This window comes from Ascaphus truei, chromosome 13 (assembly GCF_040206685.1).
Source record: "Ascaphus truei isolate aAscTru1 chromosome 13, aAscTru1.hap1, whole genome shotgun sequence".
In the NCBI taxonomy this organism is placed as follows: Eukaryota; Metazoa; Chordata; class Amphibia; order Anura; family Ascaphidae; genus Ascaphus; species Ascaphus truei.
Window position 1 is genome coordinate 8,365,415 of NC_134495.1, and position 25,191 is coordinate 8,390,605.

Consider the following 25,191-nt stretch of genomic DNA (forward strand, 5'->3'; position numbering starts at 1 on the left):
AATGTGATTCAGGCCTATACCAGAATTAACTAATTACAACGTGATAAATACACATGTAAAGTGTATTCAGACTTGCAGTATAATAACTGCTGATGGCTTCTAATCAAATGAAATGTAGGGCAATAATGGATAAACCGTATGACTAATTAAAAGCACTGTTCAATGGCAATTACAAACCTGCCACCTATCACTGTGGGACACGTGCTTTTGACCCCTTTATCATGCCCAAGTTTCCAGTGTCGCCAAGCCCTTCTAGAGAGAAATTACATCCTGCTCTGATTCTATTACCTTACACAATTTAGTATCATCAGCAAAGATGGAGACTTTGCTCTCGATGCCAACCTCGAGGTCATTAATAAACAAGTTAAAAAGCAGGGGTACCAGCACTGATCCCTCCACTCACGACCTTAGCCCAACCTGAAAAAGTTCAATTTATGACAGCCCTCTATTGTCTGTCCTTCAATCAGTTTTCAATCCAGGTGCATATATTTTTACTGAGTCCAATTTGCTTTATTTTGTACACCACCCTCGTGTGTGTGGAACCATATCAAAAGCCTTTGCAAAAATGTGTGGTCCTGTTCCTTGGAAACACCAATCCTATCAAACAGTAGTACATTACACTTCATTTTAGAAACATTTATGCAATACATTAATCGTCACGTAGCTTCACTTTCTGCATTCAAAGCCCAACTGAAAAATCTCTTAACCCTTTGAGTGCCACGGGGAGTGTCAGAAGATACGTGGCCATAACCCGTAGTCTCCAGGTCAAACCCGGAGTGGTGTCCATCCTGCTTGCAGTATTCCTGTTGTTTGTAATGTATTTACTTCCTATTCTAATGTTTTAAAGTGCTGCACCAACAGCTCTATATAAATAACAAGACTGATACATATGGGGAGTTAAAAAAAGTGACAAAAAAAACCCTCCGCCGCCGGAGAAGGTAAGAGAAGTAAATATATAAATAAAAAATGTAATTTCATTGCAAAAAGTCTCTGGGGGTAGCCTTCAACAGAAGGTGGCAAACCTGACTGCAAGTGCAACAGGTAAATAACAACATAAGGCAAAAGGAGGCCCTGCCGCGAAGAGCTAGCAATCTAAGGCTGCGTCCCCCCTGGCGCTGACCACGCTCATGCTTGAGAGCGGTGACGCCACCAACTCTCTAAGCATAAAATAAAAGTAAAATAAATCCCTATGCTGAGTCCCTCTGGAGACTGGCAGCTCCAGCAGCTGGCACAGAGCTAGCTGTCACTTGTGCTGTCACACCCACCTACCTGATTGGCTGCCTCACCCACCCACCTGATTGGCTGCCACACCCACCCACCTGATTGGCTGCCTCGCCCACCACGTGCAGCGCAAGGTAAGTCATCTGCCCGACTCACTTCCGGGTGTCCGCCTATCCCGGAAGTAACGGAGATTTGGAGGATCGGAGCCGGGGAAGAAGCGACGTGGAATGTACCGGTAGAAACCGGGGGTCCCCTGCGCCCTTCATCAGCCGCCGAGGCGAGAGGAGAGGAGGGCTGGCTGCAGGGGGGGTTTCGGAGGTACCGGGGGTCCCCCCCTCTCCACCACCGGCCCTGTCATGGGCTCCCTATTCCGCAGCGACACCATGTGCCTTGCCCAGCTCTTCCTGCAGTCCGGTTCGGCCTATGACTGTGTCAGCGAGCTGGGGGAGTTGGGGCTGGCCGAGTTCAGAGATGTGAGTAAGGGGGTTGGGGAGGTGGGGGTTTGTAAGTTGGGAAGGTGGGGGCTACAGGGGGTGTTTTGATTGTAAATTTATTTTTATTTTTCAGGACAATAAAAATCCCTATTTATTGTTTTGCTAAATTTGGTTGAACTTTTTGTATATCCCCCGCGTCATGCAGGCAAACAGGAAGCTGCAGCGAATAACTGCGTGACTTTCTGTTGTCCTACGTGACGTGGTAGGTTTAATTGCCGTTTTGTTGGCCCTGGAGGGGACTGAAATGTGCTCCTTTTTTCCCTGTTAGAATCTTGGCAATCGGGGGTCCCCAGAGATTAAATGAGTGTTTTCCTCAGGGGACCCCCATGTTAACATCCTGATGATTTTATGTAATCCCTTCGCTGAAGGTCAGTACCCACTGTCGGCAGAAGGGTTTACATGCGTAAATTTTCAGCTTGCGCTATTTTGATCTTAGTCCCTGCAAGAGAGAGGAGATACTTGAATGGTAACCAAACCCCTGCAGTTCTATGGGATGAAGGCTGTTAGGAAGTTCCTTAACTTGAACAACAAATCACTGATGCCTTAATAGTTGTGTAATGCTTTACAAAGCGCTGGAAGTGCGTGAATAAAGTAATGACGATCTGTGTTTTTTATTTTTTCCGACAGCTGAACCCTCACGTAAACGCTTTTCAGAGAAAGTTTGTTGGCGAAGTTAAAAAGTGTGAAGAGATGGAGCGAATATTGGGTGCGTAGCCTGGAACTAACGTGCTCACCATCACATCTGTAGATAACGCTCTGTTCAACTGGTGTGTCGTTTGGGCCTGTCTGGAATAACTTTGCTAAAATCTATATTAGATGGGTAACACCTTTTCCTCTTGGCTCCTAATCCCATTGTGTTTTGTGGAATCCACCATTTATGAAGATGTTAACTGTATTTGTGATGAGAATTGGGTGATGGGTTGTGCTAGCGGTTCTGAGACTGTGTTCCCTAAAGATCTAAATAGTGGTTCCCAAAACCCTTCATAGTTCACGTCAAGGAGTTTTCTCTATTTCTACTGTAGGCTGAGCTTTGTATCCAAGTTCCGTGCTGTTCTACACGCTGGTAGTATACCCAAGGTCGATAAAAGGGCTTTTTTATATGACTGCACAAATTCCCCTATCATCCCTTGAGCTTAGAGTAAGAAGATTTCACCGTCTGACAAGAGTTCTTTTACAGTAAGGGCAGTGATGAGGGGGAATTTACTACCCATGCAGACTGTGATTGCAGATACAATACATATGTCTAAGAAAAGGTTCTGAAGTCTGATTTAGCATTACTTGAGAACTCGCCTTCACTTGAATTTGAGTATGGTCGTGCTAAAGCCTTGCGCCCTTTAGTTGATATGGCCCAGAATTCGCAAATGTTTACTGGCTTTGTGCTTGCCTTCCTCTGGATCAAAATAAGTGTAACCATAATTGTAGGGTGAGTATCTTGCACGATTGTACTTTAACTAAGGTTTGATTCGAGTGATGCATCTGAGCCTAGTTTACCATGCATGTTTCTGTTTATGTAGTGTGTGTATAAATAAATATACTGATGAATAGAGCTAAGTGTGAATGGGATAGTTCTCCAAATTCTTCTTGATGCCTTATTCCGCAGTAAAGAGAGGTTGGGACTCTTTGTGCTGGAGGCCGTGCTGAAGGCCTCTCTATTTTATTGTTGCATAGGGGACACCATCACTGCAAGAACAGGATCTTGTTTACATTTTGGGGAGCACATTAAGGGTGTCTGACACAGGCGACGGTAGTTTTGCCAGACGTCCTTATTGTTCTGTTTTCGTGCTCTTGTGTGATTTTTATGTATTTCATTTCCCGCACCCCAGAGTTTTTGTGACTTCTTGTTTCTTTTCCATTGGACTTATTTTTATCCTTTTTTGTATTCTTTGGCTGTAACTCGAGCTGGTTTCCTTAACATACAAGGATTTATGTACAATCGTCCAGCATGTTACGGTGTCGCCCCCTGGCAAAAATCATGAGCTCATATATTTTCTGGAGCGAACGTATGACTTGCTTTATCTAATCCGCTCGATATGTTTCACGTGGTAACCTCACGGAAACAGTTAGAGGATGAGTGTTCACACAATATCGGGACGGTTAAGGCCAAGCACAGAAAGCAATCCTCTTTTCATGCAGCCGTTTGTATTTGTGTTCTGCTCTGGGGAAAAAGTTTGCCCGTAACTCGGAGAGACCTGCAATGCATTGCTCTGAGATCAAGTTCCCTTAGTACAAAGGAACCCATTATGTGACATTTAAAAACCATGTACACAGATTCCCAATAAGCTCTGAGAAACCCCAACCATTACCACATAATATATATGTAAATGCCTGTAAGTGTCACAAGGAGTGCTCGTGGGCGTGGCTAAATGTATACAACAAAGAACAAAAATGCCCAAAGCTACATCCATTGTGCCAAAAATACACAGTGCAATACCTTCATATCTCTTGTAAAAAGGGTCATTTAGTTTAACCGTTGGCCAAAGCGTCTTAAGCCTGCTGCCACTTACAAGGCATGACCGAAAGCCGGTCCTAACACTAACCTGGGTTAAAATTCTTATTTACCTGTATAATTACAGGAAGAATGATCACATTGGATCTGTCGTAACCTGGCAAAATGAAACTGACCTGCCAACTTGGAAAGTGGGGCGGGGCGAGCTTAAACCTTGGTGGGGAGGAGCCACAACCCTCCCATAAGCAGCTGAGACCAGCTGCACACAATTAACAAGTACACAAATTCCCAACAAGCTCTGAGAAACCCCAACCATTACCACATAATATATTTGTTCTTTGTTGTATTTAAAAACCATGGGCATGTTGTATGCTGTAAATTTACGTGTATTTCCAAATCCATAGGATTCCCAAATTGGATAAGGATAATACCTCTATTTATGATAGTAACCGCCAATATGTACAATACATATGGTAACCCTGATCTTACCTTCCCAAGAACACGAATATTCTTATTTTAATGTGTTCTCTGGTCTCGGTCCTCCCCTTTTTCTATTTTATTGTTGTATTTTAGCTCTGTTTTTTTTTTTTTAAATGAAAGCATGTTAAACAAGCAGTGCACTTTGGATACCATGTTTTGATATATTTATTGTATAGCGGCAGAGCTAGGGGGATCTATTATAATGGAAGTTCCCTCTAAAAAAAACAAAGCCTGGCTTGGTAATACAACGTAATGGTACTCTGTAGTTCCTTGGACCATCATATTTCATTACCAACCCACAGTATATTACAGAATTACAACTACAGGAGGCAGGGTGAGGGGCTTGCCGAGATTCAGGAGGCAGGGTGAGGGGCTTGCCGAGATTTAGGAGGACCGATGCTAATATTCCAATTGGTTGGGAACTGCTCAGCCAAATACAATCATTTAGCTGATTGCATCAAGGCGCAAAGTTCACATGCGGATAATTGCAGCAGACGCCTAACCGTGTCAGTACATCGCACTGAATGCAATATATGAATATATATCTTTGTTTTTTTACAATTTATAGGATATTTAGTACAAGAAATCCGAAAAGCGGATATCCATCTCCCAGAGGGCACCATCACACCTGCGGCTCCTCTTCCAAAACACGTGCTAGAAATCCAGGTCAGTTACCACTTGGACGGTATTTTTTTACGACTCCTTTTATTGTACGCACACAGTGTAAAATGCAGTTTAATTGCAAGTAATAAGATTGTTGACGCGGCGATCAGCTGATGTATCAGAGCAAAGTTGACAGTGCCTGGATGTTATAGGGCTTTGACGTCACTTCCTTTGAATCACACGAGATGACATCATTGCACACGGCCTGACATCATTGCACACGGCCTGACACCTGTCGGCGTTAACCCCTTCACTGCTAGCAAGAACGTGTCGTAACGGCTGCAGGTGTTTTTAGAAATGTGGAAAATGAGGGCAGATAAGTAGCACATAGCCGACCTGATCTGCCCATTTATCTACTTGGCAGGAGCGTCCGACCACATTAGATCTCTGCCTTCGTTCCGTATTTGCCTTCGTTCCTTATTTAACGTTGTGTTGCTAATTGCTTACTTAAGCTTGGAGCAGTCAGGGGTTTCTAAAGTTCGTTTAGTTCAGAGGGTGCCAACTCCAGTTCTGAAGGGCCACCAACAGGTCAGGCTTTAAGACTATTCCTGCTTCAGCACAGGTGGCTCAGTCTTTGACTGATTGTACCACCTGTGCTGAAGCTGGGATATCCTGAAAACCTGGCCTGTTGGTGGCCCTTGAGGACCACAGTTGGCCACTCCTGGCATATAGCTTCCTCAGCCTGATTGTTCCCACCTCCTTTTTTGTTCAGGAGCAGCTGCAGAAGCTGGAAGCTGAGCTCCGTGAAGTGAATAAGAACAAGGAAAAGCTGCGCAAGAACCTCGTGGAGGTGACCGAGTATGCACACATGCTGCGGGCGACCAAGAACTTTGTGCAGAGGTCCACCGAGGTACAGAACCATCTGCGTCGGACCAGGTTGTGTTAGGGCTGTCCCACTTCCACGTAGCAAAGTCTGAACTGTTCTGTGCAGACTACGGTGTGTTCATGAGCAGCCATAATTCCGTAGGGTCCAATTAAAAAAAAAAGATCAGAAGAATAGCCATCCCTTGAAGAGGCAGAACTCGCCAGCCGAAAGTTAGGTTAAAAAACACTTTTATTAGAACTACATAAGAGTTTGACATCCACAGACGAAAAAGCTCCTCCCATGCGTTTCACACCGTCACTGGCGCTTTCTGAAGTCTTACTCGAGAAAGCGCCAGTGACGACGTGAAACGCGTGGGTGGAGGAGCGTTTTTTTCTGTGGATGTCAAACTCTTACGTAGTTAAAAGAAAAGCGTTTTGTTAACCTAACTTTCGGCTGGCGAGTTCTGCCTCTTCAAGGAATGGCCGTTCTTCTGATCTTTTTTTTTTTTTTTAATTGGAGCTTACGTGGATCGGACAGACGCTGCCAAGGGACGCAGAATATATTCAGTGTTTTTGCCTGGCCATGGGGAACGGTGAATTCTAGTGAGTACTATTGCATACTCTACACCGGATACACTAACTGAATACGGGTCAACAGTGGGAGCTGCAGATGACTTGCCGGGGAGATTATAACGTTCATCTCAAGGCTTCCTTGGTCAGGTATTTGGTCACCCCAACATACCTCGCATGTATAGTGCCTGCTACCCTATTTTGTTCCTTGTTGCTGCATTAGTCCATTCAATACATATATATCATACTATCCGTTGTTTCCTAGAGCTTTCAGCTGTTTTTTTTTTTCATGTATACTTCCATAGGTCTCTCTTATTCAGAGCCCTCCATCTCTTGGTGTCTGCTGATTTCCCCTCCCGGCATTGTCGGAATAAATGCCTCTTGGGGCAGTGAGCTTGATCACTATATTGTATATAATGGCATTCACGTTGGCTGGACCAGTCTCATTTCTTACTCATAGTAAAGATCCCTGGACATGAGAAACAGGACACAATATGGAGCTGGTCGCGGCCTCAACCCAAAACTGGATACGTTTTTACAGGCGAAAATAGCTAATTTACCAATATTGGCTTTATTGCAGTCATTAATAATCCTGTGTCTCTGTGATCAATTTGATGTGGATTCAGTTACTTTACGGCAGCATTCCAACTAACCTTATTATTGACTTCCCTAACCAAATATAACAGTGCTAAAAGCAACAATTTAGCTGTTTGTATTTTTGTGTGCAAATAAATGATAAATTGCCAATTTAGAGGTCCATAAAAATGCAATGTTTGTCAATCAAATATTTTATTCACCTTTTTAGCCCAGTCTTTCGTTATCAGAAAGCCAATAAAGTTAAAAGGAGGGGTGTGACTCGGTACAAACTCTTACTGATCACACAGTATGTATGTCTTTATTTATATAGCAGAAGAAAGGTCCGTGTGTTTGACCGAAACATTGATCTGTGTGGATTAATTTTTTTGTATGAAGACCCCTGGGAGTGCCGGCTTCTTGTTTTCGGAGGATGTGCCCTTTATTTATATAGCGCCATTAATGTACATAGCGTCGCAGCAGTAATACACGTGACAATCATATAAATAACAAATAATATCAATAACACATAAAGGGGAAAAGTGCTTCAGACATAAAAGTAAGATTTAGGAAAAGGAGTCCCTGCTCCGAAGAGCTTACAATCTAATTGACCGTGACATGAAACAAAAGGGAGAAGCCAGAGGAACTCGAACCCCTCCCAAATCTCAGGTCACCATGTTTACAAACTCGCTTTAAAAAAAAATATTTAAAAATACTTCTAGGTGTCAGATTTTGGTAAAACCATTCACCCCGATATAACCTTTTAATCGCCACTGCCTAGGTGGGACGGACCCCTTTTTAAACGTATCCGAATTGTCATTTTATTTTCTTTCTATCTAGCAGGAAACCTCTTCAACCTCCAGTTATGAAGAATTTCCGGCTTTAGAGAAAGAATCCTTGATGGATTACACCTGCATGCAGAGACTGGGGGCGAAGCTGGGGTGAGGAGCGCTGAAATGCTCAATTAGATAACCGCCGTCTCTCTGCGTTGAGAGGAGCGGACTTATTGGTCTCCGCTGTTTGTCACCCATGGGTGTCCACATCCGCCTGGTTTGTCTTACTCTTGACACGTCTTTCTGCAGTAGGATGCACAGACGCCCAAGTTCTCTTGTCTTTGTCTTGCTGCTCCCTGTGTCGCGGTAACTACGACTTAACCCCATGCTGGCCCTTTCTGCCAACAAAAGGGTTATTGTGGTGACCCGTCGTGACCGTCGCTTCTGTTCCTCTGCAGCTTTGTCTCTGGCTTGGTTCACCGTGCCAGACGGGAGTCCTTTGAGAAAATGCTGTGGCGGGTGTGTAAAGGATACACCATCCTGACGTTCGCCGAGCTTGACGAGTTCCTTGAAGACCCGGACACGGTGAGGACCAGCGTTTATCTGCCCAGCCTCCTGCCTGTTTGTTTTTCCTGGGCAGATGTTTGCAGAGCACAGAATTCCCGCAGAGCACTTTAACCTGTGCATTGCCAGAAGGACCAGAAGTGTATTCTCTCTATTTTGTTTTGCATTTCGTATAAGCTACAAGTTAATTGGGCACGATCGGGTTTATGAAGCAGAGCGTAAAACGCCTCCTTTACTTTCAAAGGCGCTATATAAAGGCGCTATATAAAGGCGCTATATAAAGATGCCTTTCTCAAATGCTGCTATGTAATGATGATATATCAAACGGGTGTGTTTAAGTGTTCAACTTTTTTTTTTTCTCTCCCTAGAAAGAACCGACCAAATGGTTTGTGTTTTTAGTTTCCTATTGGGGTGACCAAATCGGACAGAAAGTGAAAAAGATCTGTGATTGGTGAGCAATTGCGTCTCTAAGGAGAAGTGAGAATAAGATAATTTGTTTTGTGTATCTTCTAAGGCTGCGCTTATACTCCCGCATGTAATCCGTCGCATGCGCCTATAGTGAGCGCGACACAGCGACCAGAATCGCTGAAATCAATGGATTTTGATATTTACCGCGACGGACGAACCATGTGACTGCAATAAGCCAATCACATAAAGTCACCGCCCCTTGCAGCCAGCGACATCGTAAAAACTCAATTACAACTTTTGTGACCGCGACGGATGACGTCACTGGTCGCGTCGCCTCAATGTAGCCAGCACTCTAAGCTCAGCCTAACACTGTATCTGGGTGCTGGGAGGCCCTGCATATATTACTACTTTACTGGGCTCTTCCAAACAAAAAGGATAGTTTTTTTCTGTTACTTTTTTATTTGCTGAGTTACATTTCAGTTTATGGTGTTTTCATTGGTTCCAGTTTGTGTAAATTACTTTTTCGGTTGTAATAATAATAATTTATTTTTTTTAAATAACTAAAAGCGGGGAGGGAAAGGCTTGTACGCTCAACAGCATGACAGCACTGGCGCACACAATTACATTTACTTGTGGTTTGTAGCAAACGCCGCCCAGGCATCGAGGTGGGGAAGGGTGCAGGTGACGCGCTAGTACGTATAGAGAAATTAGAGGCAGTGTTCATCCTCTGAAGAGATCCGCAATATGAATTTAGCGAGGCCGGATATAATGCACCTAGATCACTTTCTAAAACGGTTTCAACCAAGGTTTGATTAGTTAGTTATAAATATGCTGAAAGTCTCAAACGCACAGTCTACCTGCCGTCCCCTGCTGCAAAGTGTATCATGCGTGTGAAAGGGTTGGCGTTCCATGGAAACCACATGCCCATGTTGGGTAGAACTTCCCCATCACCTCTCCGTGGGCAGGTCCAGTTTTCCATATTTGCCACAACCTTCTAATCAACACGGGCATTGCGGGAGTTTCACTAGCGTTCTCTGAGAAGGCCAGCGAGCGTCCCGCGCCAAGATGACATGACTAGAGAACTGCAGATTTGGATCTGGATTCCGCGGTTTCTTTGGTTTGCAGATTTTCCATGAATCGATCTCAAAAAGGAGCGGTTTTGCGGTTTTTAAATTATTACCAATACACTTCGCGGATTCCGCAATGCGTGGCCGGATTCTTAAGAACCGCGGGCTCGACATTAAGAATCTGCCAGCAGGATTGTATCCGATGGCGGATTTTGATCCGCGCGGATTAACACCGAACAAATCCGTTCGTGGATTTTACGCCGCCAAACGGATTTGGATGGGGAAAATGCGAGAAAATCCACGAAACTTATTTGAGCGAATGCGCACATTGCTAAACATGACAAAATAACGGATATCTTTTTTTTTTTTGACGTGAGTGGTGATATCGTAGTGTACAGAGCTTTAAAACATCACAAGGTGTGTACAGTATATACACATCAATACACACACACAACAGACTTGCGAGCTTTGGAAAGCTCTGTACGCTGTAATTGCATCTATGAAGTACTCTTGTTTGTCCCACTGAAAGGTATGACCACCTGCAAGAAATCTACACTTCTTTTGGGTCTATATGGCTCCTAGACCGTTGAACTATATTTGATTGGCACAAAATGAAAATATAAAGCAATATATTCTAAATTGGTTTCATACCAGTTTCTCTTTTCAGTACAGACTTCTCTATATTGTGCTATTTGAGCTGTTTTGTATAATGAGTTGGCGCAAGGTCATTTTAGCATCATTAATTGGGCCTTGAACCAGGTCCTGCCAGAAGGACCGCGAACACGATGCAGAACTACAGCGTTGCGTATTGTATGTCTTTATTTATATAGCGCCATTAATGTACATAGCGCTTCACAGTAGATTTGTTGCGCCTTCCTGTCTGTGTTTTATTCTACGATGCCTAATTAATCAAGTTTTGTGTTTTTCATGTTGCCTCAGTTACCACTGCCGTGTGTATCCGTATCCGACTTCTACTGATGAGCGTAACGAGACCATATCGGGCCTGAGCAGTCGTATGCAAGACTTGCACACGGTGAGCAGGGTGAAGGGGGCACATCGATGGTGATCAGTCAACCTTTTCTGGTGCTGTGTTTTCATTCCCAATGTGGGACTGGGAGTGAGACCTCAATTTGGCAGACTTGGCAAAGGTTGGATAGAATGGATTCAAAATGAGAAATTCACCTGCTTAATGACTTGGGACAATTCTACATACTCCGAAGCGGGCGGGCGTTTAATGGGACTTTTTTGTGGAACGGCAACTTCGGAGAATATAGAATTTTTAACCTGGACTATCTGTGTACTAATCCGATATTCTAAGGACAGATGGAACTTCCATGTTCTTGGGATGGTCGGGTCACTATACTCCTAGCATGAAGATAATCTGGTCTCTTCCCATGCTGATTCATGGGACAGATAATGGTTTTATTGCTGAATTATACAAGATCGTTTATTTCCTGGGGTTTTTTTTGTGTCTCCCTCTGGATCAATATACCTGTAAATCTAGAACGAGTGTTTCTCCCTCAATTAGAATTGAACAAAGGCGAAACTCTATGGACACATTTTTATTTTCAACAGTAAAGCAAAAATGGATCCGCACTCCACAATAAATCAGGAATAATCAATAAAATGTCATGTAGGCAAAGCACATTTTGCTAAGCAACATAGAATCTGCTGTTTTAATGTGTAACCCTCACAGGGTATAAAGTAAAGATTATACAATAGCTAAGAGTCCCGTAGGATAACTATTATACAATAGCTGAGTCCCATAGGATAACGATTATACAATAGCTAAGAGTCCCATAAGATAACAGTTTCGACCCATATACTCACTAAATGCAATGTTTAAAGGGCCACGGCCCTTTGCTCGGGTTTCACTGCTATGTAACCCAGGGGTGGCCAAATCCAGTGCTGAAGCAGGGATATCCTGAAAACCTGACCTGTTGGTGGCCCTTGAGGACTGGAGTTGGCCGCCCCTGATGTAACCAATTATAGGAGGCGTTGATTAATTTTGGTTAACCCTAAGGATTTGGGTCATTCTTGAGTTATATTATAATTTAAATTACAAGTATCCTTTGGCAATCAGAAGCAAATGTGTCTGAGCGTTCAGCTTGGAGTTGACGCACAGATCTTTGGGTTCTGACGCACAGATCTTTGGGTTCTGACGCACAGATCTTTGGGTTCTGACGCAGGTGATGTACCGGACAGACGATTACCTGAAGCAAGTCCTGTCCAAGGCTTCAGAGTCCATATGCATGTGGATGATCCAGATAAAGAAGATGAAGGCCATTTATCACGTCCTGAACCTGTGTAGTTTTGATGTCACCAACAAGTGCCTGATTGCCGAGGTTTGGTGTCCGGTGGCGGACCTGCCAAACCTGAGGAGGGGGCTTGAGGAAGGCTCGGTAAGCTACCCTTGCTGTTACCCTGGGGCATTAGCAGGGGGTTTACAAAGCGAAAAGGTTTTCAATAGAGCAAGCCAGGTTATAGGGCTCTGTTACTACCGGGGTACCAGGATTATGTTGCTACTTAAAGTTTTTTTTGATGGGCAAAAAAAGTACTTTATTTCCTTCACTTTCTTAGATAAATATAATGACTCAAAGTAAAAGTTTTTGCTCCAGTGAGAAATTAGTCATTTTGTTTTTCGGCCGGTTCTGCATGGGCTGCAACTTCTCCAATTGTATTAAAGTGGGGGTCTCAAACTCGAGTCCTCAAGGGCCACCAACAGGTCTGGTTTTCAGGATATCCCTGCTTCAGCACAGGTGACTCAAAGACTGACCTGTGCTGAAGCAAGGATATCCATAAAACCTGGCCTGTTGGTGACCCTTGCGGACTGAGTTTGAGACCCCTGTATTAAAGTTTGTATCTGTTTTAACGATGCCTGGACAATGACCTTTTAAAGCCAATCAACAAGAATTCGAAAATGTATCCGATCATGAAAGAGCATAGATACAGATGGTTAAACCCGCCAAAGCGTTTGGTTCCCGTGCAGACCTTTGAAGTGTAAACGATGAATGTAAAGAAAAGTCCTACAGATTGCAATGGCTGTGCCAAGCTTATGGAACCAGAGACGACACTAAACGTTTTAAACTGTATTTAATAATACTTTATGCTTGCCTGATTTGTAAGGTGTTAATCAGATACCCTGCACCCAGTGGAAATGTCCCTGCCGTGCCTTCACTTTGGTCCGAGGCGGGGCTGCCCATTTAAATGTAATGTTGGGGACCTAATTGCAAGTCTGGTGTCAGCTGTGTCAGTGTTTCCAGAACCATCACATTAGATCTGGAGTGGCCAACTCCAGTCCTCGAGGGCCACCAACAGGACGTCCCGACTTCAGCACAGCTGGTGCAGGCATAATGACTGAGCCACCTGTGCTGAAGCAGGTGTAGCCTGAAGACCTGACCTGTTGGTGGCCCTTGAGGACTGGAGTTGGCCACTCCTGGTCTACGGCAGGGGTGCTCAACTCCAGTCATCAAGCCCTACCAACAGGTCAGGTTTTCAGGATATCTCGGCTTCAGCACAGGTGGCTCAATCAGTCCCTGCTTCAGCACAGGTGGCTCAATCAGTCCCTGCTTCAGCACAGGTGGCTCAATCAGAGGCTCAGTCTTTGACCGAGCCTCTGAGCTAACTGTGCTGAATCGGGGGTATCCTGAAAACCTGACCTGTTGGTAGGGCTTGAAGACTGGAGTTGGTCACTCTTGCATTAGATGGTGAAGAGACTCGCGTCACCTGTTCTAGATGCAGAACATGACTTGCACTCCATGGGGGGAGTTTGGCAATCTCTTACGGTCACTGGGTAATCTAGCCACATTTCTCCGCTCGTGGCACCCGCTGAACACTGATCTCCTCTTCTTTCTTCAGAGGAAAAACGGAGCCTCCGTCCCCTCGTTTATAAACCGGATCCCCAGCAACGAGACGCCCCCGACGTTAATCCGCACCAACAAGTTCACTGTGGGCTTTCAGAACATTGTGGACGCTTACGGGGTGGGGAACTACCGAGAAGTGAATCCAGGTTCGGCCATTTTTAAGCTCGGCCTGATAATTTGGTGCCGCAAAGAGACGCTGAACTGTTAGGGTGCCCCGTTCGTGGTATCTGTGTTTTTGAACTGATTTTGTAAATGTACTTTGTGTTTCAGTATTTGTTTTTGGAATTCGGTCCATTAGGTTACGGTTCTAGGTTGTAAGCCTGGGAATGATCCAGGGAGTAATCTGATTGCCAATTACTGGCGTCGGGAAGGAATTAATTTTTCCCCATTATGAGATATCATTGGATGATGTGTCACTGGGGTTTGCTGTATGCCTTCCTCTGGATCAATATACTGTAAATACAAATATAGGATAAAGTATCTGGTTTCTTTTGTTTTAAAGTTTTTGGGGTATAGGAAGGCGAGCATTGTACGCTGATGTAAATATTTGACATCTTAGTATTGGCGTACAGAATGACATTAATGTAACAAACTACCCAGATTAAAATGCAGGGGGAGGGAAGAGGCGTTGGGGGGGGGGGGGGGGGGGGGGGCCCTGCATTCAAGGGGTTCACATCGCGGTTCTCTCTGCTCCGACCCGCAGCTCCCTTCACCATCATCACTTTTCCGTTCCTGTTCGGTGTCATGTTTGGAGATTTCGGGCACGGGATACTCATGTCTCTCTTCGCCCTTTGGATGGTGCTTTACGAAAGCAGCCCCATGTTCCTACGCTCACGCGATGAGGTAAGTGATAACATATCGCGCTGCAAATACATTCCAATTATAGCCAAAGGTGCGCTGGAGTTCTGTAAATTCCCCCGCCCCCCCCCCTGTGCGTGGGTTTCGCGGCTCATAGGTTGGGCGGGAGTAGATCTGCACTCATCTTGCTCTCGTCAACGCTTCTGTTTGCCAGTCATCCCATCTCTCTGTACACGGTTACTCGGGAAGGGAAAGTATACAGATCACAGATAAAGGACATAGATATAAGATTGTTAATACCAATGTACTGGGCATATTGCAGCACGCAAGGCCTCTTAACCAGCGGTGGAAGTGTAATGACACTTGGGTGTACAAAGTACCACTTACGTTATTTTCACACCCCAGAGGATCACTACTGTTTTATTTACAAATCCCTCATTAAAGAAGAAAGTGATTCTTATTTTAGAAAGCCTTCACCCCTTTCTATTAAGTAAATTTTGCTGACATATTTGCAAAATGCCGACCGACGCGTTTCGCCTCACTGTTGAAATGTAGATCTTTTAATTGGACACTTGACCACTACTTTAAGCCATTTCACCCCCTGCTCGCGTGTATTTTTCAGAGGATGGCAGAATGGTCACCGTCTGCCCCGCGTCTTTTTTTTATTTTTTTTTAAAAAAAAATGAATTTTTTTTAAAATTTTTTAAAAAAAAATTTAAATTTTTTTAAAACATTTTTTTTTTTTTTTTTTTAATATGAATTTGGACAAGATTTCCGTGTCTTGTCTGACCTTTCTCCCTACGTCCTATTCGTTATCCAACAGATTATGAAGATCTTTTTTGAGGGCCGCTACATCATCCTCCTGATGGGCCTCTTCTCCATTTACACCGGGCTGATCTACAACGACTGTTTCTCCAAGTCGTTGAATATATTCGGCTCCGGCTGGAACGTGTCGGCCATGTTTGTCCCGGGCGGTTGGAAGTGAGTATCGCCGTTTGACGTAGACCACTCGGAGCCTTCCTCATCCCCCTTTACCCTCCTATTTCCATTCCAAACAGCGCTTGATGTACGGTGGGAAACTCTCGTGGGACCCCTCGCCAATGCGCAGAGCGAGCGCAAGCTGCACCGAAAATATCCATCCCCTTCCGCGCTGCATCGTGTCGCGGTATCACCGGGGCGGGCAACTCCAGTCCGCAAGGGCCAGCAACCGGTCAGTTTTTCAGGATATCTCTGCTTCAGCACAGGTAGCTCAGTTGAAGACTGAGCCACCTGTGCTGAAGCAGGGACTGGTTGAGCCACCTGTGCTGAAGCAGGGAGATCCTGAAACCCTGACCTGTTGTCCCTTGAGGACTAAAGTTGCCCACTCCTGCAGTATCGATTACCTAAGTCCCCCCCCCCCCCCCCCGCCCCATAACTGATTACTGACGCGGTTCTAGAGAAACCCTACTCTGGCTTTCATTCTTTGTAATACTAATCTGTGTTTTTTGGGGGGGGATTTCAACAGAAAAGCAGATTTATCAAATCAGTACTTGACCATGGATCCAAATATAACAGGCGTCATGAACGGAGTTTATCCTTTCGGTATAGACCCAGTGAGTACTCTTAATTCTTCTGTAATCCTTTTTAATAACGCCACAATAAAACCGGAATATTCCTTTGTTTGTAAAGCTGGTGCTCCAGGCACAGACAGGGCTGTTACACGTTTATCTCCGTGCTGAGCCGTCTCCTCTGCTTCCCTTCCTGCTGGGGTCTCGTGTGACGCGTTCTCTTTTTCACGCACAGATTTGGAACTTGGCCAGCAATCGGCTCACTTTTCTGAACTCTTTCAAGATGAAGATGTCCATTATTATCGGTGTGACACACATGACATTTGGAATCGTTTTGAGTGTCTTTAACCATCTGTAAGTATAGAGGTGATGAGGCTTTTCGGTAGTGTTGTGTGTTCCCTTTTTATATGTCCATTGGCTCTTGCCCCTCATATGCTCTCTTATTGGCTCTTATACAAATAAGAGGGGTACCTGATGTGCTGGAGACCGGAGTATGATGAAGGCGAAACGTTTCAGACTTCCTGTAAACAATTTGGGAGGGGCGCAACAGGCGGACAAGACCTTCCTCTGACCCTATATTGCTTCACCTGCGGCCCCAACTATTAGTTGCTCCAGCAGTTTGGTGTCTCACCCAACGCAGAAGGAGTAGAGCTGTTATTGGCGTGGATCGTAGCTCCCAACGCGCTTCACTATTGCAGTACAGCGCACCGCACATAGGATTTGACACAGTCCCTGTCCCCCAGAGCTTACAATCCTTTTTTTGGGGCCCAGATAAAGTGACTTGGACACAAGGCGCTGACCCCGGGATATGAAGCAGGCTCCTCTGTCGTTATTCGTGGCAGCGCCGTTACACGGAGCCGCTCCTACTTTCATTAATTACTTTTGTAATGCTTTGTGTTCCCTATAATCCCCCCCCCCCCCCCGGCATCTCCGCTCTACAATGGTTTCCTAATTTGCTGCCCTACGGGTAATGCTTCTTTTGACGTTGAATGAAAGGACCTGCCCGTATGTAGAAGAAACCAGCTCTCGCCGGGCTGCTTTCTAATCTCCTGTTTATTGGCAGGCACTTCAGGAAGCGCTTCTGCATTTTCCTGGTCTTCCTCCCCGAACTCCTCTTCCTGACGTGCATTTTCGGCTACCTGGTGTTCATGATTCTGTACAAGTGGTGGATGTATTCCGCCGAGAACTCCATGCAGGCGCCGAGCATTCTCATTCACTTTATCAACATGTTCCTGTTCACGGGAGCGGACATGAAAGACTTTTACACCGGGCAGGTCAGTCATAAGCTGAAGAAACTCAGCAAGAGGGAATTGGAGGGGTGTACTGGTCATTCTAGGGGTTTGTGTGGCCAACTCCGGTCCTCAAGGGCCACCAAGAGGTTAGGTTTTCAGGATATCCCTGCTTCAGCACAGGTGTGTGCAGTCTTTGACTGAGCCACCTGTGCTGAGGGGAAGAGGGCACACACACACGTTAATCAAATGTAACCTATTTAATATGCCACTTTCCTCCTTTTGCCCCCATTGTAGAAAGGTTTCCAGACGTTCCTGGTGGTGATCGTGTTCCTCTCGGTGCCAGTCCTGGTATTTGGGAAACCTCTTTACCTTTATTGGCAGCACCACGGAGGCCAAACCTTTGGGAATTACAGAGTAGGTGCTTTTTCGCCCCCCCCCACCTTGTTTCTATAGGTGCATGTCTCGTAAAGTAAACCGCGTCCTCTGGAAATGGGGGGCCATGGGGTCTTTTGAAGGTTTTATTGACTTGGGATCATTTTCTAGTTGGGCCTGCCGAGGTCTAGAAGAAGTAGCGGTAAATGGTAATGATCGGTCTATAAGGAAAGGCAGTGGCCCTGGTTTTAGAAGATTATGTATTTACTGAATAGTCTTCTGCTATAAGGCACCTTCTTGTTTTGGAAGACGCCTTGCAGCCCAGGGAAGTCAATGCCTGTAGACGGCACAGTATATATGTCCTTGGTGGTGGATGGTCTTAGCTTGGTTGTAGTTTTGTAGAAACCTACACTTGTTAAACCAGGGGTGGCCAACTCCAGTCTTCAAGGGCCACCACCAGGTCAGGTTGTATAGATATCCCTGCTTCAGCACAGGTGGCTGTGCCACTGATTGAGCCACCTGTGCTGAAGCTAGGATATCTATACAACCTGACCTGGTGGTGGCCCTTGAAGACTGGAGTTGGCCATGTTGGGAAGGAAAGTGTTTCATACTGAAAGGATGGCTCATCTTTGTTTTTTGTCTGTAGAAAGGGTACACGTTGGTGCGTCGGGGAAGCGAGGAGGAGCTTTCTCTGCTGAGATCGCATGATTTGGAAGAAGGAGGCAACCATTCTGACCACGAGGCTAGAGAAAGAGACAAAGAGGAGGTGAGGCCGTCACCGGCGTTCTTCCCACGACAGGGGACCTGACTGCATTACCTGGCCCCAGAACCTCCTGCTGTGTAGTCTTCTGCAGTTTGGAGGGGCAGAGGGATACATGGCGAACGCTAGCACTGAGCTGCATGGTAGCAGTGCCTTTGGGTAGTAGTGCAGAGTTAATGAGTACTTCAGTATTAGGTGGTACCTTTTTTTATTTGGACTAACAATAGATATAAGACAAGCTTTCGAGAGTTCTCCTCCCTTCCTCAAGTCAGCTACCCTGATTTACAGAGATTCCAGGAGTTTAACACATGTAAAAAAACAAAACAAGATAGTCATCTAAGCCAGATGATGCAGAGAAGAAACAGACAGGGCTATACATGGATGAAAGGGGCAGTGAGACACCGGACCCTACATCCATCAGCAGTGTGCGGGGGGGGGGGGGGGGGGCGGTAAGGGACAGTGAGACACCGGACCCTACATCCATCAGCAGTGTGCAGGGGGGGCGGTCAGGGACAGTGAGACACCAGACCCTACATCCATCAGCAGTGTGCAGGGGGGGCGGTCAGGGACAGTGAGACACCGGACCCTACATCCATCAGCAGTGTGCGGGGGGGGGGCGGTAAGGGACAGTGAGACACCGGACCCTACATCCATCAGCAGTGTGCGGGGGGGGGGCGGTAAGGGACAGTAAGACACCGGACCCTACATCCATCAGCAGTGTGCGGGGGGGGGGGGGCGGTAAGGGATAGTGAGACACCGGACCCTACATCCATCAGCAGTGTGCGGGGGGAGGGGGGGGCGGTAAGGGACAGGGAGACACCGGACCCTACATCCATCAGCAGTGTGCGGGGGGGGCGGTAAGGGACAGTAAGACACCGGACCCTACATCCATCAGCAGTGTGCGGGGGGGGGGGGGGGGCGGTAAGGGACAGTGAGACACCGGATCCAGTGCTTGGTCGTAAAACAGGTTTTGGAAATTATGTCCCAAGGGGGAAGGAGGAGGCGGTGCACTGCGTTCCAAGGGCACTCTTTGACAAAGCGAACGTAAGCGTGAAACGCGTCGGAGGTTCCTCAAGACTCCGGTTTGTCAGCATGTTGCTGTGGATCCAATAAAGAAATTTTTTAACTAGTGACCCAGCCTCTGTCTTCCGTTTTTTTTTTTCCCCTCCCCCTTGGACGCAGTGCACCGCCTCCTTCTTCCCCCTTGGACGCAGTGCACCGCCTCCTTCTTCCCCATTGGACGCAGTGCACCGCCTCCTTCTTCCCCCTTGGACGCAGTGCACCGCCTCCTTCTTCCCCCTTGGACGCAGTGCACCGCCTCCTTCTTCCCCCTTGGACGCAGTGCACCGCCTCCTTCTTCCCCCTTGGACGCAGTGCACCGCCTCCTTCTTCCCCCTTGGACGCAGTGCACCGCCTCCTTCTTCCCCCTTGGACGCAGTGCACCGCCTCCTTCTTCCCCCTTGGACGCAGTGCACCGCCTCCTTCTTCCCCCTTGGACGCAGTGCACAGCCTCCTTCTTCCCCCTTGGACGCAGTGCGCCGCCTCCTTCCCCCTTGGACGCAGTGCACCGCCTCCTTCTTCCCCCTTGGACGCAGTGCACCGCCTCCTTCTTCCCCCTTGGACGCAGTGCACCGCCTCCTTCTTCCCCCTTGGACGCAGTGCACCGCCTCCTTCTTCCCCCTTGGGATATCATTTCCGGTATTCTATCCATGTTGAGAGCACCTGGGTATCTAGATCCACAAGGTCGTGAGTACCCGTTTATTTTTTCAAGTTTAAGGACTATTCTACTTCATACCACTATGGTCTATCTCTATGGGTCATACTTTATTAGCAGACTAGGGGGTCTGGTTTCCCCATCATGCGGGTTCCCCAGACATCCCTGGCGCATTAATAAGATTTATACCCTGCACATAAGAGCATTCCTGACCTCCCTCTAACTTGACTCACGTGATCTCCAAACATCTTTATTGAACTGTTATTATATTATACATACTTCATACATCCTATTATAAGAGTATTAACTTGCATGGATGCATCTGCACACTTTTGAGCCCTGATTTGGGAAGCCTCGGGTTCAGTATTTTTCTTTTTGTTTTTGCCTGTAGTTTGTAGGTGAAAAGTTTTCGCCGTAAAACAATTTTTATAAGAAAGCTCATCGGCCAAGAAATGTGCGTAGTTTCTAAGGTTTAGTTTTAATTTCTTTGCAAGTCGTGTATACTATGAATGTACTCTGCATGTCATGGGGTGTAACATTCGTGTCTGTGTGTTAACCCTTTACATTGCGACTCTGCCAGCGAAGATCTCCCTTGTTTGAATCTTTTTTTTATTTTTTTGTTTTTCAGTTTGACTTTGGAGACGTATTTTTGCGCCAGGCTATCCACAGTATTGAATACTGCCTGGGCTGCATCTCCAATACGGCGTCCTACCTGCGGCTCTGGGCATTAAGTTTGGCTCACGCCCGTAAGTCTGACCACTCAGAAATATACACAATGGAGATCTCCTCCCCTATCCTTCTCCCCCCTTCTCTCTCTTCTCCCCCTCCTCCTCGCTGGCCTCTCAAGGCTGCCCCGTCTGTTCCTCCTGTTTGAAAGATTTTGGAATCTTTAGATCATTAAACCTAAAGGAAAAACAGTCCAAGTAATGTGTAAACACCTTGGTTCAATATACTTAATGAACAATGTATTGTTTCTCCAAAGAATATTTGTGAGGATGTGGAAACAATTCCACATTGGCTCACTTTGAACATCTGGGAAGCCATTGTCCTATCTACTGCGCCCGAGTCAGTAGCTGGGGAAGGGACATGAGATGGCTTTATGGGGTAAAGACCCAGATTGCATGATGAAACTCCTCCTGACGCAGAGCACCTCTTCCCCCCCTGCCCCCCCCCCCCCCCCGACCCCTGTGTGCTTCCCACATCTGCTCATGGAATACCGGGAAGGGAAAATGGAAGTAATTTCACCGGTTCATCCCACGCGTCCTTCCTCCCTTTCCAGAGCTTTCCGAGGTGCTGTGGGGCATGGTAATGCGGATGGGCCTCCGCGTAGCTCCCAGCGTGGGAGTCTTCTTGCTGGTCCCAGTCCTGGCCGTGTTTGCCGCGCTCACAGTATTTATTCTCCTGGTGATGGAGGGTCTCTCCGCTTTCCTGCACGCCCTCCGATTACACTGGTAGGTTTCTCCAGCTGCTGGCGCAGGAAGCTCACGGCCGCTGCGCAGGTCGCTGCAGATGTATACATAGGAAAAGGAAAATGCTGGTGACAAATGTGATGTCTGAGTATATACATTTGGAAATACATGGATACATAAAGATCTTCTTGGAAAGATTACAGATTTATTTCTGCGTGTGCGCACGCATGCATAATTTTTATGAGGGGAGGGGCATTTTTACACTCGCAAATGAGCACTTGGTGCGTATTTAAATATACCGTGCTTGCATGCACAAGTAGAGCATTATTAATATACAGTATCTGATGTATGTCTGCAAAGCGTATGATCTAGGCGTGTTGGATGGATATTGATGTATTTCTTTTTCTTTTTTTTTATTTTTTATAACAGGGTGGAATTTCAGAACAAGTTTTATTCCGGCGAAGGATACAAGTTTGCCCCTTTCTCCTTCAAACACGTGTCTCTTCATCTCGAGAGGGAACACGCTCTGTAGATCTGTTTTGCTGGTAACTCGGGATCCATAATGTATACAATCATGTGACAGAGTCCGGCGTGTTTACCAAGAAGAATTTCACACCCGTTGCCTTAGAACGCAGGCCAGCCATTTTAATTTTTTCATTTTAATAGGGCTTTTATTTATCCCATACAGGCCTCTGCGTTATTAAACTGGTTACATTTGGCTTTGCCAAAAATGTACTTTTTTTTTTTGTGTTTTTAAATGGGCCTATGCACTTAACTGTGAATATATTCAAGTCCAGTATTCCGTATATAATAACGGCGAGTAAAATTAAAGTATACAATGGCCTAACATCTGATTGAAGAAAACATTTTTGAGGGAGAAAACACAATAAAATAGATGCATTTACTCTTACCTGTTCCTGTTGCGGAATATACTAAATATGTCACCTCATTGTAGTAACAATTGCTGCAGATTTAACTAAAAGCTATATCTTCTCCATGAAAAAAATACACGTTGGGTTTTCTTTGCTGATTTTTTTTTTTTAAACACCACATTTAAGATGGCTGCCTCCAAGTTTTTCCTACCTCGATCGAGAACACTGTCTTTGAGTGTCAAGGATCACATTACAGTACATAGTCGCTTTAAACAAATGCCTAATAAAGTTGAGAGGAAGAGAGAGTGCCTGCATTGTGTGCTTTTTGTGTGTCTTGCATAGGGCTCTGGAATCTACATTTTTAGAATCTTAATTGTATATTAAATTAAATATATGGTAAGGCAAGTGACAAATAGTATATGATTGGATGAGGAGTTGGGATGAATCTTTAAAGATTTTATATATTTGTAAGATTGAATACACCTTTTTAACTCGGACAATAATGGCAGCATTTGGAGAATGTGTACCCCACTGAACATTTCAGTATTGACTTAAATGTATATTTCTCCCCGACAGTGACTGGCTGATGTTGTACATGACGACTGAAAGTTTGTATGTTGCTTATTTTGGAGAATAATTCAGACAATTCAAATGTAACTAGCCTATTTTTAAGTCTTTGTTCTCTCTGTTTTTATAATGTAATTTCTCTGACTTCATCTGTTAATGACATTCCATAAAAAAAAAACCCTAATCTCTTCATCTTGCTGTGTAAATTCTGTGCAGGAGCGACCAATATTGTGGGATTTATTTTAATGTTCTATGATTTATTACAAGGATTACATATTTTTGGGTGTCTGGTTGCATATCCTGTTGAATCCGAATTACAGCACCCTTCTCCAATCTATGAACCGACTAATATCCCTTCTCCTGTGTTTTTGTTTTCACTGGCTCCATTTCCACTACATCCAGAACTATTTTATTTTTAAATGCATTAAAAAAAGTCTATGTGCAGCCCCACTTAGAAATATCTGTCTCCCAACAGAATGAAAGCACAGCCACTTAACACCGTATCTACCATTTCATATTTATTAATACCAATTGCAACGTCTGACGCAGCTGCAAAGCACGCGAAATGATTATTGTGTGCATTATTTTGGAAGGCATTTGCCTTTAGATTTATAATACATACCATTTGCACCGCAAGCGCATCCTTTAGTAAGGAAACCACGCAGAAGGTCATTGCAAAGTCGAAATCCTCTTTGCAGATCGAAAGCTGCTTTTTAGAACATTCTAACTAATGCCGACTTAAACCACATGGGAGCCCACAACAGATAGAAGGAAAGAACATGTGAAAACATTTCATCCCAATTTTTATGTTGTAGATCTAGGAAGGGATGCAGAACCCTTATAAAATGTCCACAAGGTCCCCCCCCCCCCCCCCCCCCCGAGCTATTTTGCGATGTTTAAAGCTTGTCTTCATGTCTCATAATAAAAAGGTCAGGAGGTTTTAAAGACTCTTCTTTAAAAGGCTGTGAGGCCGTCTTCTCTTTGCTTGGGAAGACATAAGTCCTTTTAATCTTCCCCAAGCAAATGTGACGACTTCACAGCATGTTAAATAGAGGTCTAAATGTATTTATTTCCACTGTGTTGTATGTGCCAAAATGAACTATTAATAAAACTTGCTCAAATAGGCTCATTCAGCATAATGAACATGTTGCATTTTATACAATGCTGCAGAGTATCCGCCGTGTGTCCTTTTGAGAATGCTCTTTATTCCGTGGCGAAGACGGGGCGGGAGAGCTTGCATTAGACTAGCTGTTTTATTAGCACTGACCACTTGCATGGTTTGGTGTGTAAGGCCCGCTCCCCCAGGCCTTGGTATGACGTTTGCTATTGTTTAAATAGAGGACTTGTTTTAAATGTCTTCTGTAAGGGGGGGGCTGCGATACTTAGGCCCACCGCCCTGAGAGGGTGCTAAGCATTCGCATGTTAAAGGGTTGCACCCTTTTGCTGATCTGAGCCTTCGTATTACTATATACACTCCCTTTGCTCTCGTCTCCACATGTTTTTACGAGAAAAGGACATTATCTTTTGTGTTACAATGCAACTGGTTGTATAAAAGGTGGGAAAAGGTTGCACACCGTTAACCGCAATTTAACATTGCGATTGTCAATAAAATTCCGTATTATAAGCGATGTGTTTTGTGTTGGTTTTTCACCTGTCGTATTCAGAAGTCTTTGTGGGAGGGGGGGATTTAAACTGAGTTTTAACCCAGCTAGTGGTGACCTGATCTAAATGGGAGTTTCTGTGTGCTAGTGATCTGATTGGCACTACCACATTTTAATTAATAACCCTCCCAAAAAGTCTTCATGCAGAGGGGCTAGACAAAGGTTGTAAAAAAATAATCATAGCATTGGGTTTGCTATGGAAAACTGATTTAAATATATAGTTTTCATATTTTTTTTTTTTAAATGAAACATGCTATTCACTGGCCTTTAACCAAATGAACATGCAAATAGCAATCAGCTGCCTGCCGTTGCTTGGATTTTGCCCTAGAAGTT

The 25,191-nt window shown here is 45.2% G+C and overlaps 1 protein-coding gene across 2 annotated transcripts; it reads left to right on the forward strand.

Annotated features, from left to right (window-relative positions):
- Positions 1-1,346: 1,346 nt before the first annotated feature.
- Positions 1,347-24,821, forward strand: ATP6V0A2 (ATPase H+ transporting V0 subunit a2). Of its 2 annotated transcripts, none has more exons than XM_075568359.1 (20): positions 1,347-1,694; positions 2,343-2,421; positions 5,210-5,307; positions 6,017-6,154; positions 8,092-8,192; positions 8,483-8,609; positions 8,957-9,039; positions 11,003-11,096; positions 12,253-12,465; positions 13,922-14,072; positions 14,630-14,769; positions 15,548-15,705; positions 16,229-16,316; positions 16,507-16,625; positions 17,335-17,545; positions 17,798-17,917; positions 18,522-18,641; positions 20,978-21,095; positions 21,629-21,800; positions 22,188-24,821. In XM_075568359.1, the coding sequence occupies exons 1-20, from the start codon at positions 1,578-1,580 to the stop codon at positions 22,288-22,290; spliced, it is 2,550 nt and encodes an 849-aa protein (XP_075424474.1). In that variant the 5' UTR covers positions 1,347-1,577; the 3' UTR covers positions 22,291-24,821. The 2 variants fall into 2 exon arrangements, with proteins under 2 accessions (XP_075424474.1, XP_075424475.1); XM_075568360.1 differs by having other exon boundaries at positions 8,095-8,192.
- The last annotated feature ends 370 nt before the right edge of the window (positions 24,822-25,191 follow it).